The sequence below is a fragment of the Garra rufa genome, chromosome 21 (genome assembly GCF_049309525.1).
Source record: "Garra rufa chromosome 21, GarRuf1.0, whole genome shotgun sequence".
NCBI lineage: Eukaryota > Metazoa > Chordata > Actinopteri > Cypriniformes > Cyprinidae > Garra > Garra rufa.
This window is the reverse complement of record NC_133381.1, coordinates 32,058,744-32,073,649: the sequence shown is the minus strand read 5'-3', so window position 1 is coordinate 32,073,649 and position 14,906 is coordinate 32,058,744. Positions and strand designations below refer to the sequence as shown.

Sequence of the window (14,906 nt, the reverse complement as noted above, 5' to 3'; positions counted from 1 at the left end):
TGAATTGTAGTATTTCCCATTCATTTCCTATGAGTGCCTATTTTTGTCCATGAGGGACAAATTAAAGAGTTTTAACTTTGTTGCATCAAGTCAATTTTGTGTGTGTGTGTGTGTGTGTGTGTGTTCAGGTGGCAAACTTAGGAAAAGTAGCCAAGTCTTGTACTGCTCAGAATAAGGAAAGTGTTTATATATAAAAAAATAAAAAATAAAATAAAAATGCCCAAATTTGTCTTAAAGGATGCTTGAAGATGTTATGAAGAGAATACTTTTTGTGCAAAAACAAAACAAAAATAATGACACGCATGCCTTGTGGTACTCTCATTACTGCGCATCGAAGACTGATAAAGAAAAAGAATTTGTTGAATGAAGTCGTCATTTTTGTTTTCTTTGCACACAAAAAATATTTTCGTAGCTTCATAACAGTTGAGCCACTGATGTCACAAGGACTATTTTAACAATGTCCTTACTAGCTTTCTGGGCCTTCAACATGTTGGTTGCGTTGGGTTAGAAAGCTCTCAGATTTCATCAAAAATATCTTAATTTGTGTTCTGAAGATGAACGAAGGACTTACGGGTTTGTAACGACATGACGGTAAGTAATTCATGACAGAATTTTCATTTTTGGGTGAACCATCCCTTTTATGTCACACATTTGATGCACAATTGAGTGAGGTTATCAAAAAAAGAAAAAAAATTAATGCAGGGGCTCGATTCTACTTGTCTTATCAATTTACTTATCTATAACTTCTATTGTTCATTAAATGAAGGCATATATAAATTACAAGATTGGGGCCGAATGTAAAATACACATATAAAAAAGAACCTTTTTTGTCTGAATGGTTCCATAAAGAACCTTAAAAACCTGAAGAACCTTTCTGTTTCACAAAAGTTTCTTTGTGGTGAAAGATGGTTCTTCAGATTATAAAAAGGTAGGAAAGAGATGGTTCTTTAAAGAACCTTTGACTGAATGGTTCTTTGTGGAACCAAAAATGGTTCTTCTATGGCATCCCTGTGAAGAACCTTTTGAAGCACATTTATTTTTAAGAGTGTAGGAGTGGGCTTTAAGTGGAATAAATGATTGGAGAAGACCGAAATACAGTATATGTCACAAGACAGAAGTATGTTGTTTTCCTGGAAGGATAAGTTGTGAGATTTGGATTCAATTACAAGCTCAAAAAAAAAAAAAAAATGCAACATTAAGATACCAGACAGGGTGAATTTCCACTTCATGCTGACTTTAAAATGTTTTCACACTCTCTGTTTGAAGCATGCCACAGATTTATGTGGTCAGAGATGTGTGTTACAACAATAACAGTTTTAGAAAGTGTGACTGCTCTTATTACAATCTCTCAGGAATTCCATTCAACGGAGTATTTGTATTACAACCTTGTACTGAGCGAAAACACCATCCTCTCACATTACCTAATATAGGTTGTCTGGTAGGTGAAGAGGCGGCTAAAACGACCTCACAAAAAAAGCTTGTGAAATCACAAAAACTCGAGGGATAAAATGAACCCACATTCAACACAGCGGTTCTTCATAAACAAACAGTGAAAAGTGCTGTTTTGCGGAAATCAAGGCATGATACCAAATCGCTGCTCGTCCTCTGCTAGCTGATGCATGGCCTTCCTGCTGTACTTTGCAGTGGCACCGGTTGTTATCGAGGCAGGAGTCCTTCCTGAAGCAAGAGATGCTTGCTAATTTGCAACCAAACCAATTAATTACTCTGTCGGAAAAAGACAGCATTTTTAACACCCTAGTTGTTAAATGCTACTCACCAGCTAATACAAGAAACCGAAGACAGGAAGATAAATATGCTCATAATAAATTAGAAAAGCTATTAATTTTCCAAGTCAACATGACATCAGAATTAAGCTTTTATTTAACGCATATACCTAGTGTTATTATGGACAATTTATCAGCATGCATACGTTTATAATTGAAGTATTATTATAATATGCGTAAATAATTAGATATTATTTCATAATTTCAAATAAATAAATGTATATATATATATACAGTCAAGCCCAAAATTATTCACACCCCTGGCAAATTCTGACTTCAACCAGCAAGTTTTTTTTTTTTGACCGGAAATGACTTCTCCCAGAAGTTAATAAGATGATATACAAGAGGCATCATTGTGGAAAAAAATATTTCTCAGCTTTTATTTACATTTGAACAAAAAGTGGCATGTCCAAAATTATTCATACCCTTTGCAAACTGTCACAGTCTATGGTAAAATCCAAAGTTCTATACCATTCCAAATAGTCTAAGCTGTTCTAAAGCATCCTATTCATTGGGAACAGCTGTTTTAATCAACTCAACAGGCGAAAAACAGAAGCTCTCTGCTGTTGGTTTGTGGACAGTCATGGCTAACACTAGGTAGTTAAAATAGTTATTTAGGTTTAGATCTGACTCTATTTGTGTATGTATGTAATACCCACTTTCACAATTCCTGCTAATTTTTTCCTCATTAAATATCCTAATTCATTATAGAAGTAAATACACTCTTAAAAATAAAGGTGCTTCATGATGCCATAGAAGAACATTTTTTGTCTAAATGGTTCCATAAAGAACCTTTAACATCTGAAGAACCTTTCTGTTTCACAAAAGGTTCTTTGTGGCGAAAGAAGGTTCTTCAGATTATAAAAAGTTAAGGAAGAGATGGTTCTTCAAAAGAACCTTTGATTGAATGGTTCTTTGTGGAACCAAAAATGGTTCTTCTATGGCATCGCTGTGAAGAAGCACCTTTATTTTTAAGAGTGTAGGCTGCAAAGCCAATTCAGAGTTGACTTCAGGAAAAAAGTGACTACAGTCTGTGTCCTCGGTTCATTGTTCAAACACGGACCCCCCTTTTTGACACCAACTCTCCAGCCTCTGAATTATAACCCCGAAAAGTCCCGCCGGCCCCTACGCAGCACCCCCTGAGGACACTTAGTACTCTGAGGAGCAGAAGAGAGACTTCAGGGAAGTGCGTGACAGGGAGGCTGCCGAGAGGGGGTACACATTTCCGCTTGTCTTCACTGACTACACCAGACAACCGGGTTTCTCTCAACAAATTTCAGCCTGCCTGCGCTGTCCCTTTTTGTGAAAAAGAAGAAAAACATAGGCAAAGACATGTACTTTGGCTGGCAGCGATGCTCTGCTTCAAAGAAATATTTCACCCAAAAAATCTGTCACCATTTGCTCACCCTCACCATGTTACTCCAAACTTGTATTACTGTTCTGGTACATTTACATTTTTCAGTTACCCAAAGCGACTTGCGAATGAGGAATAAAATATGCGATTCAGCCAATAAAACACGAAAGAGCTAATAATACAAAGTTTCAGACTTCGTTTAGAATAATATAAGCTAGAAAAGTGAAAGCATAGAGGATTTTTTCCGCACTATTAGAAAGAATAGGACTAAAGCTTTTAGATAGTCACCTGATCTAGATCTCAAGTAGTCCACCCAAAAATTGTCACCATTTATTTACTGGCACCATGTTAATCCAAACCTGTGTTACCATTTTTTTTCATGTAATTACAAAGAATGGGGTCTGGAGCTTCAAAATGGTCACCTGATCCAGATCTTGAGTTAGTTCAAGTCACTGACTCAACGATCCAGCAGTTAATGGCTCACTGGAGAGGAAGAATATCAATAAATAATGACTTTAATTTTAAGCTGTTTTTCAGAAGACTTGGTATACAACAGACATTTCATTGTTTCACAGTGAAACATTAGGATGACATATTCACTGTGCTTTTACATTATTTTGAGGCTTGGAAGGTCCAATAATTGCAAAAACAACTGGTTCATTCAGGCCTAATGAAATCTATTTTTAATTTATTTCTGAAATTACGTTTTATTTTATTTTTTTCCTAATTCCATTTTTATACATCTTAAATTTTCTGTATTTTGTTTTATTTAATCAAATTTATTGTTTTTAATCAAATACTATTAATATTTGATTATTAAATTAATCAAAAGCATATATAATTAATTGTTTTTATTATATATATATATATATATATATATATATATATATATATATATATATATTAGGGGTGGGCATAGATTCATTTTTTTAATCTAGATTAATCTAGATTAAATCTTGGAATTAATCTAGATTAATCTAGATTAAAATGGCTAATTTGAATTCTGCTGAAGGCATTCAGAATATGTGTGCTACCCAATGACTAAAAGTAAGTCTTCGAGAACGGGCCAGGTGGCGCATTAGATCAGGCGCTCATCTCCTGTTTCCAAAATGCATCACAAACTCCTTGACAATTGCATTTACAACATAATTACCTATACAAACTTGTATAACCAAGTACTTCTGCGCAAAAGGCTGCACGACGTGCGCGTTGCCGTTAAATACACAGACGCGCACGGGAATGGATAGCCTATCTGCGTGCATAGTCTTCGATTAAACTGCGTTGCTTTTAGAAGCGTCAATTCAGTTATTGCATATAGTTTAATGTCTTTATTTCGGGATTATCAAAGTAAATTATAACTCAAACTTGAGATTTTACTGGGGCACAGCAGATTTTCACTGGGGCATGTGCCCCAGTAAAAAGGGTCTAGCAACGCACGCACCTGCCCTGAAGTGGCTTCATAACTGCATCCATGTTTGCAGGTCTCATTTGATGTGGTAATTTCACAGAAGTTGAAGTCTCGTTCTCGTCCCCTACAGTGCAATTCGACTAGGTATACGTCATCCGCGCTAAAATATCAAGGTGAAAGTCATCACAGCTTACGTAGTATAGACCCAGCTCCCAACCCAATTTTGAGAATAGATTAACGGCGATATTTTTTTTATCGCCCGATAAGAGTCTCACGTTAACGCCGATAACGGCCCACCACTAATATATATATATATATATATATATATATATATATATATATATATATATATATTTTTTTTTTTTTTTCAGAAATACTGTGTTGTGTATTCCTACAATTTTCTGGTAAATAAATTCTCGGAAATACATTTTCTGGTAAATATTCCTAAAAAATAATGTTTTAATAATAATTGTATTATTTGCAGTACTACTATCATTACAATAAGTAATATATTTCTGTCATAGTTTCTTCAAGTTAAACCAAACTTTTATTTTGACGGGTTGTTGTGAAGACCTGTAAGTTTCTGTTTGTATGTGACATGACAACAGTTTTTCTCAAAATAAATTTAGAGGCAGGAGCAGCTGGAAACATTGCGCACTTGTAGCGTTAATAAACAAAACTGTGCGTCTGTGTCATTCATTCACATAGAGACATGCAGAATGTGCAAGATACATATTTAAATAGTACTTTTGCAACTTGATATTCGCAGATACTATTTCATATCGCGTTTTGATTTAAGTGTACTGACCTACTTTTGATTTATTCATCCAAAATTTGGAAAATTCTGTGACATTCTGCGTTATACAGTAAATTCTATTTTTATCCCACAATTTCATTCGCATTTTACACATGGCGGAAATCATAGGTCCCTTGACTTTTGAAGACGATTTGGAACAACATGAAGCAACTTAATAGCAACACCCTGACCACCATCCTAGCACATTTAATACGACCTATGCATGACACCACCACCCTTATGTGTAAAAAAAAAAAAAAAAAAAATCTACACCTGATTTGATGATGAGCACCAGCTAGCAGTGTTGGGGGTAGTTACTTATATAAGTAATGGATTACAAAATTGCTGGGCTTGCTTATTTATTTTTCATAACAAAAAACCCAAAAGTTTCTGGCAACTATAAAGGCCCTTTCACAACAAAAGCGTAATTAATAAGCCTTAGCCTGAAGGAAGTGCCTCTGCACTTCACTTTGAACATGGAGACAGGAGAGATGCTAGTGAACTGCTCCTATCTCTCAAACTGGGATTACCTTCTTAGTTTACTTGTATCATGAATTGTATTATGTTTCCCCAATCAACGCATAACCTTTATTTAGATGGGTCATTTAGCGTTTTTGGCAGAGGAAAGCCATAGACAAAAAGCACTCCACCTGACAGTGATTACGGCCAATGTGGAGCTGCTTTGTTAGCAGACAGAGTCCAGGGTTTCTATGGATGACATTAATAAGGGCAGGCACGCTTCATTCTCCAGGTGTTCTCTGCAAACAGATTGTGTATAATCATGTTCCATTCTTCCCAGTCTGAAGCCATTTAAATGAGAAAGACCACTGCTTTTCTCATAGTCAGGAAGATTATGATTTGAGCCCTGGTGCTGTATTAACAGTAATGTGGTGCAGTCAGTTGGGGATACGAACTGTCAAGCTCAGGGCTCCAATTCCAGATGGGTGGACAAGGTGAGGCTTCAGTAAACATACTGCCGTGTAAATGGTCAGCGCGAGTATGTCAAAAATCTAAACCGTGCATGTTGTCATGGACAAGGATGTCAGCTGCACAAATTAATAAATTATTTTCTTACAGCACGACAAGAGAACTAAAGCAAGGTAAATGTAATCTCCGGTGTTCAAACATATGTGACCCTGGAAACCAGCCATAAATAGCACGGGTATATTTGTAGCAATAGACAAAAATACATTGTATTTCCTACCGTAAATTTAGCAAAACTTAATTTTTGATTATTAATATGCATTGCTAAGAACTTAATTTAAACAACTTTAAAGGTGATTTCCTCAATATTTAGATTTCCCGGCCAAGTATTGTCCTATAGCTAAAAAGCTTATTTATTCAGCTTTCAGATGATGTATAAATCTCAATTTCAAATAATTGACCCTTATTTTGTGGTCCAGGGTCACATATGTGACCCTGGACCACAAAACCAGTCTTAAGTCGCTGGGGTATATCTGTAGCAATAGCCAAAAAAAACATTGTATGGGTCAAAATTATTGATTTTTCTTTTAAATGTCAAAAATCATTAGGAAATTAAGTAAAGATCATGTTCCATGAAGATTTTTTGTAAAATTCCTACTGTAAACCTATCAAAATGTAATTTTTGATTAGTTATATGCATTGCTAAGAACTTAATTTGGACAACTTTAAAGGTGATTTTCTCAGTATTTTGATTTTTTGCACCCTTAGATTTCAGATTTTCAAATAGATGTATCTCGGCCAAATATTGTCCTATCCTAACAAACCATATATCAATAGAAAGCTTATTTATTGAGCTTTCATATGATGTATATATCTCAGTTTTGTAAAATTTAACCTTATGACTGGTTTTGTGGTCCAGGGTCACATATGTGTTGTTTTCTAAGGCAAATTTTACACACATTTTATGTAAATAAACATAGTATAGCATATGAAAGATGGATAAATATTTCTTTTTAAAACTGCTATAGAATCTGAATAAGTAAAAAATGTGTTAATAATTATAAATATTTTTCAATTTTCAAAATGTGTTTGTGGTCTAAAATTTCATGCATTTCAAATGTCATGTTTTTTAAAAAAATCACTATTTCTTTCTTTCTTTCTTTCTTTCTTTCTTTCTTTCTTTCTTTTTTTTTTTCTTTCTTTCTTTCTTTCTTTCTTTCTTTCTTTCTTTCTTTCTTTCTTTCGTGGAACATGAAATAATGCACTTTAAAGACCAATTGTGGACCAATGGAGTTGTTTTGCAGAAGAAAGTCATACAAGTCATACAAAACTACATTAAATGATGACAGTATTTTCATTTTCCACTATCGCTTTAAGGATTTGTCAAATATTCAACATCAGCGGGCACCAATGAATAAATTAACCAAAGGGATAAAAAAAAAAAAAAAGCGTTGTCGATATATTGAGCAAAGTGTTTAAATTTCCAGATGCCTCAAGTTCATTTCTGGCTCCATACTAGATCTTCCACTGACTGGCTTCATAAAAACAGAGCAATCTGTGCCTTACAAGGCACATTTTTGTTCTGACACTAGTAAAATATGTTATAATCATCATAAAACATATGAATGTCAACAAAACCAATAAAGCAGTTCTACAAGAAAACCACAGTAAAGCAAAAATAATGTGTTTCACAGATTTGAAGCATTTGCGACGTGGAATGTCACTTGATAAATGGTTTAATAATATGTAACACTGAATGTAAAACACTAGGGCTGCACCTGAACTGATGAAACTGATGCAGTTTGAGCTGTGTGTAAAGGCCTTTTCTTTTTAAGATGAGGCCTAAAGTAACTCCCAAGTACAGCCGGCTTCACACAGGGACCCCTGACTGCTTTCTCTGAATAGAGAAGCGAGACATCATACATCACTTCCCAGGGAAAGCTCACCTGGAAGGTCCTGACACTAAACCCCCTGGGTGCTCCATGTGATGTGCTTGGTAAGCCCATCTCCAGAGAAGCCCGCAGGGCATTTCAAGACCATCATCTCGATTGTGTGTGTTCACTGTAAACAGCCTGTCCAAAGTAATCTCATGCGTTGGAATGCACAGGAATTTATGGACTTGGACGTGAAGTGCACGGTCAATTCGAAGAGAAAAATGCTTTTGTTGTTTGCTCCTCCACCCCTGTGGATTGCAGTGCTCAATTTAAAGGAACAGTTCAACTAAAAATGACAATTCTGTCATTATTTACTCACCCTCTGTGTCTGTACCAAACCTGCATCTGTTTATTTCTTCCATGAAACACAAAAGTGATTTTTAAACTGTATAACAACTTCAATTTTTGTCTATTTAGCTTCAGAAAACCGATATGAGCCACTTCACTGGTGCTTTTTGAAGCCTGACAGCTCCAGCTGTCAATCACTTCCACGTTATTGAAAACACGGCAGGATATTCCTCAGAAATTCACCTTTAGTGTAATACAGAAGAAAGCAAGTAAGCCGTACAGGTTTGGAATGACATGAGGGTGAATAAATGATGACAGAATTTTCATTTTTGGGTGAACTTTTTCTTTAAAGGCCAGTACAAGTCTTTGATGTCACATAACACACCGAACTTTGAGATATCCATAATTCATTCGGCAGTCACAGTCTACAGCAGATGTACTTTAGAGACTAATTTGCTGTTAAGACCCTCTGAGGTCTCAGTTTGTTAGGAGGTGAGGGTGGAGGTTAGCAGGACACGGCCTATACTGGCATTCGCTGCGCTCTCTCATCTGACTCATTTATCTGACAGCCGTAGCTGTGGCACTCAATGCCGCAGTGTTTTCTTGGCTGAATTACAGCAGATGTCACCCCGGCAGTTACATGTCAAACGGTCGAGACGCCTTCAATTTTCATAGCCAGCCATGCTGAAACCTGACCCGTGACATTGCAATGCATGTCCTCTGACCAAGTCGGCGTTCAAACTTGGACTGGGCCTAACAAGCGACGAGACTCTTTAGAGAAAAAGCACTGAGACATTGTGCAAGCATGCAGAAAATGTTACAGTCTGTTCGAAATCTGTCTAAATAGCGAAGATGACAGTTTTGATCATCGCTGTGCCACTTTTAGATCTCTTGGGTTGAGACGACACCACATTCTGGTAGTTGCTTCATTAGTTTACAAAGCCTGCAAAGTTTCAGTAAAAATTTAGGGCTTTGATTCTTTCTTCAGTAGCAGAAACACAACTTGAAAAAATGGCGACAGGCCGATAAATTGGCTGATATTTGACACTGACAGTATTGTGAATAGATAAGCAACTTCAGTTTTCAAAAATGTTGCACTTTGAGTAACTTTTGGGTAGAATACCGTTTTTACATTTGTAAATCGTGGGTTTACGTTTTAACTTGCTTATTCATGAGTTTAATAACGCTGGGCAAATACAGATTTAAACAGCACCTGCAAAGTGTCACATAAATCGGCTCTCGCTGTTCTAAGTCTCCAAAAATTATTACTTGAACAAACAATATACTATTTTCTTCGCTCCAGTTAAGGGGAGACACTGCTGGCAAAAACGTTGCTATTTCATGCACCTGTCAAGTTTGAGATTTTGGGCTTTTTGGTGTTTCATAAAGTGTTTTTCAGACTAGTGGAGGGAAAACACCCAAAATACACTGTTAAGCGTTTCTTTTATAGCACTTTAGCTATTTGTGTCAACAGATTTCAATTACAATACAATGATTTTTTTTTCTCCTACACTGAAGCATAAATCTCCACTTCAGTAACACTTACACACACCAAACTTTACATTTTTATTCTTGTCTATATCTTGAAGGTTTTTACATAGGGATTTGTTCATATCTAATTTGCTTGATTTTATACATTGTACTCCCCCCAAAAATTGTAAAAAAAAAACAAAAACAAAAAAAACCCCATTGTTTTCTGTCAGTTATTTTCTGAATTATGGACTGACAAAATGAGATACCCCAAATCCCCTCTGTAAAAACATTTGACTCTAATATGTCAAAAAAAATAAATAAATAAAATTAAAGAAGAATTTTAAAAACTGACTTTATCCTGCGTTTAGATTTTTGTACTAGAAATATATGCAAACTAGGATTAAATAATGCATCATTTGCATACTTAAATCTAACATTTTTGAAATCTTGTAATACAAGTATTCACCTGCAGTGTCTCGCCTTAAAGCGTTTTCCAATTAATTTCTCTCATACGCAGAAACTAAACAGTGATTGAAAGTTTATTTGACAGTACAGAGCTCATGAATATTTAATCAGGTAAGCAGTGACGCTAAACAACTCGCTTCCATCATCGTATGCTTTCCACGCTGTAAACATGCACTTGAGTAGGGCTTCATAACCCAGGATTTAAAAATACCCTTTCAAACTGAAATGTACTAAACCAGGATTAAAAATACTGTTAAGTACAGAGAGAAAACCCCTACAGAGAAGACCCTGAGCTAAGACAAACGCTTGACAGCACAATTAAGGGAATCAAGGTGAGGTGAGTAAAACGCATCCTGAGAAGCAAAGCCTCATGACTGAAGGTATTAGAAGCGCACGTCCCTCGACGGTCCGATGTCAAATATACTGGCTGAGGCGCAAGTGAAGTTGCATAGCAGACATTCCGATGAAAAACCAACAAGCCTCGGCGGAAAGAGCGAGGCTGGCACCACGTCCAAAAACAGCACGGAATCCGTTAGCCATACCCCAAAGAAACGGAAAACCGACATGCTGCAAACACATTAACCAGCTTGCCTCTTTCACTCTACTCCAAACGACCGTCATGTATGCAGAAATGTACAACTGTGTACTAGACAGGAACACTGACATTCAGCCTCATGCTGCTAACTATCCTTTCCATAATGGCTTTACAATCTCATTACGATATCTAATGAGAGCTGAATAATGGTTCATTTCTACTCAAATTAGCTGTAATCATTACTCATAATGTTCAGGAGTTTTTCTTTTCTCGAAGCTAAGCTACAATACTGTTAACCAGGTTAACATTATACTGAACAACTCATTGTATCGCTGATTTAGCATACTTTACACTATTATATTTTCCTTTCCATGCGGACAGATACTGTGGCAAGCCGTTTTAACATTTATTATCATTTAAAGCTAACAAGTAGGCACGTATCTATTGTTACCAGTAGCCCTGCCTATTAAGTAAATACTCCAATAGTGACAAATAAACTTTTTCAGTTTCACTAGTCTGAAAGATAGCCTATACAATAGCAATAGAGGAAAGGCATTTCTTTCTATAGAACTTCATAGGGATCTGTGGTTCAGGTATGGACTTTTCATATCCAGCTAATATGTATCAACTTTTATTCGTTTACTTAGTTTACTTTATTTTTACTGTATTATTGTAACTATACCTGTAGTTGGATGCTACTAGTAAGTACCTGGAATATATTCTGGTAGGCTATTACACAAAATAGGTACTAGTATCTAATAAATAAGACCTAGTAAAGCTTGAAAGCATGCTTGATTCTACCATAATAGATTCTGCTGCTGCTGCTGCTGTGGCTACTACTACTACTACTACTAACAAACGCCACTGGGAATAGAATACTTAATATCTGAATCATAGGTTTCCAGAATTCAGAGGAAAATATTTGCAATTTGTGTAGGGCTTCATAACCCAGGATTTAAAAATACCCTTTCAAACTGAAATGTACTAAACCAGGATTAAAAATACTGTTAAGTTCAGATAGAAAACCCCTACAGAGAAGACCCTGAGCTAAGACAAACGCTTGACAGCACAATTAAGTGAATCAAGGTGAGGTTAATATCTGAATCATAGGTCAAATAGTTAATATCTGAATCATAGGTTTCCAGAATTCAGAGGAAAATATTTGCAATTTGTTAGCAGTAACAATGGAATACTTACTTGTCACTATTGGAATATGACTAGCACTGATATGAAATAATTACTAGGTCCTTTATCTAAATAAAAACAGGTAAAACAAACAAAGTGATTAGTTAGCTTTATGAAATAAAGTGTTAAAATGGCTTGCCAGAACACATCCGCTTTGGTTTAGTTTCCCCAATAAATACAGACGGAGGCAGAAGTGATGTGATTTGTTTAATTCCTTTCACCATCATTAGACGCGATTAAAGCAATGAACACGGATGACAACTTTTCAAAGAGTAAATGAAATGTGTATACAGACCTTCACAAACTCCAACCTCGTACTGCGTGATGGAGCCGCCGTTTAACGGGGGTCTGATCACGCACCGGAGTCCGCGGTCGCAGGTCCCATACAGACCGTATACGCCGCCGCAGCTCTCGTTCTTCTGCCTGGCACAAACCGAGCAGCAGCCGCAGATCCCCAACACCACGGAGCCCGTGCAGTGCTTGGGCTCCTCGCATTTGGACTTATCACAGGGCAAACAAATGAGCGCCCGACTGTTCTTCGCGATCAACACCACAAGTTGGAAAATCAGCATGCATTTCATAAGAAGATACATCCTGGAGGAGGCCATGAAGGAAAAGTGAAAAATATAGATATCCAACCCACCCCCTGTCCCCCAAAACTAAACGATGAGGAACGGATCCTCCAGCCAAACCAACAAATAACACAAGAAAACAGCGACTCTGGACGAGCGCGAGAAATGTTCCGTTCTGAAAAGACGCGTTTTCTTGTCGAGCAGAATAATACGGCGTTCCTGGCGTCAAACTTTTGTTGAAGAAAGCCACCAAAAAGGCATCCCCTTCAAGCGAACGACACCAGAAGAACTATCCCACGCTGTACAACCAGTGCATGGCTTATGCGTCACGATTTCTGCACTGTTCCGTCCAGTTTGTTTTCGCGTAGGAAAACTTTCCTCACGCGTCTCTTCCTTGGAGTCGTTCGTATGCAAGCCTGTCCTGCGCCTATAAAGCCAACGCGCGATGTGTTTTCAGTAGTTCCCTGTCGAAGGAAACGCGGTCCTGTTGTTTTTTTGTTGCCAGCAGAGATTCATTCAGCTGTGTGAATAAATGTTTCCAGCTATCGCGTCCGTCTCATGTCTACCGCTTGCGCTCGCTGCTGAGCGTTCAGCTCAGTCCCTCACCGTGACCTCATAACGGAACCACTCCCATCTCGCATTACTTTGCTCCATTGGAGAGTTCGTTCGTTCCAGATATGAGACAGGAAATGCTGGTAACACGACACGCTCAAACGCAGGAGTCTGTGATATAGTTCCCGCTGGTGAAGGTGCACGTGTGGAATGTGGGGCCCGCATAACTTTGAAAGAATCTCCAGTTTGTGTGGCTGCGCACCTTTAGCACAATTTTGTAAAAAAGGATTGTTATGTCTTGCTTTGCCCATACATTGTGTCCTGACATCCAAACAATGTTTTATTTATATAGCAGAAGTGTTTGCACACCATATCAGTGAGACAGTCATGCTAAAACAAATCTTCTCATAACTAGTCATGCAAATTATGAAATTCAGTGTCAATATAACACAGACATAAATATGATGTTTTGCCATAATTTTTTTTTATTTTTATTTTTTTATCAGAGATCATAATCTGGAGTCTAGGTTAAACAATGGTCTTATTGTGTGTCTTGGACAAACCCATTGTTACAATTTCTCTCTCTCAAAAAAAAAATGTACCTGTCACTGGGGCAGTACCCTTTGTACCTTCTTTATCCCTAAAGGATTCAAATGGTACCATAAGAGTATATATTATTATACCTTAAGGGTAGGCTATATATTACTACTCTAAGGTAATATTCACCTTTAGGCTTGAAGAAGGTGCAAATGTGTCACTTTGAGAGTGCAGGATGTACCTGTAATGGTCCAATTTTTGCACAGTTTTGTTTTTTAAAATCAAATCAATCAAAATTTTTTATTTCGGTCCTCACAGACAAGTTTTCACCAAAAATTATAATAAATGAAATGGTGTAGCCCGAAGCCTTGCTTATTATGCCTACCATTTATACATAATTGTACGTCACTTTTTAAATAAATTTGATAATACAAGATAAACAAAGTTACATAATGCATTTCCCAAAATGTACATACATAAGTTCAAACATGCATACACATTCCAGCTATTACTTCATTGTTTTAAATAATAAATACACAAATTATTAATACTGAGTCATACAATTATCAACTTCTTAAATCGAAAAAAGTGAAATACACCATTTGAATTTCTTATCACAATTATTCCACATATGTACCCCTTTGACAGATATACACATATTTTATGCATTAGTTCCTGCCCTTACTTTTTTTAAATGCATACATTCATCTCAATTTATACTTACTTTCTCTTATTTTCAAACAGCTTCTGTATCCAGATTAGAATAGACAGTAAATTGTTATAAACTTTGTGCAGTATATAAATCAACTATATCACCAAATTTTAAAGCATGCAATGTAAAAGATAGCTATAAGGATTGTTAAATGGGTTGATTATTACAAACCAACAAATGCATTTTTTAAAACACATATGTGACCCTGGACCACAAAACCAGTCATAAGAGAACATTATACAAAAGCTGAATAAATAAGCTTTCCATTGATGTATGGCATGTTAGGATATGACAATATTTGGTCGAGATACAACTATTTGAAAATCTGGAATCTGTGGGTGCAAAAAAAATAAATAATAAAAAATAATAATAATAATAATAAAAAAT

The 14,906-nt window shown here is 36.4% G+C and overlaps 1 protein-coding gene across 1 annotated transcript in view; it reads right to left on the bottom strand.

The window, feature by feature from the left end:
- crim1 (cysteine rich transmembrane BMP regulator 1 (chordin-like)) overlaps positions 1-12,793 on the bottom strand; it is a 172,717-nt gene extending 159,924 nt beyond the window's left edge. The window contains exon 1 of the mRNA XM_073827217.1: positions 12,442-12,793. Within this exon, the coding sequence (XP_073683318.1) occupies positions 12,442-12,754 (313 nt within the window). The 5' untranslated portion in view covers positions 12,755-12,793. The remainder of the gene's footprint in view (positions 1-12,441) is intronic.
- Between the last annotated feature and the right edge of the window lie 2,113 nt (positions 12,794-14,906).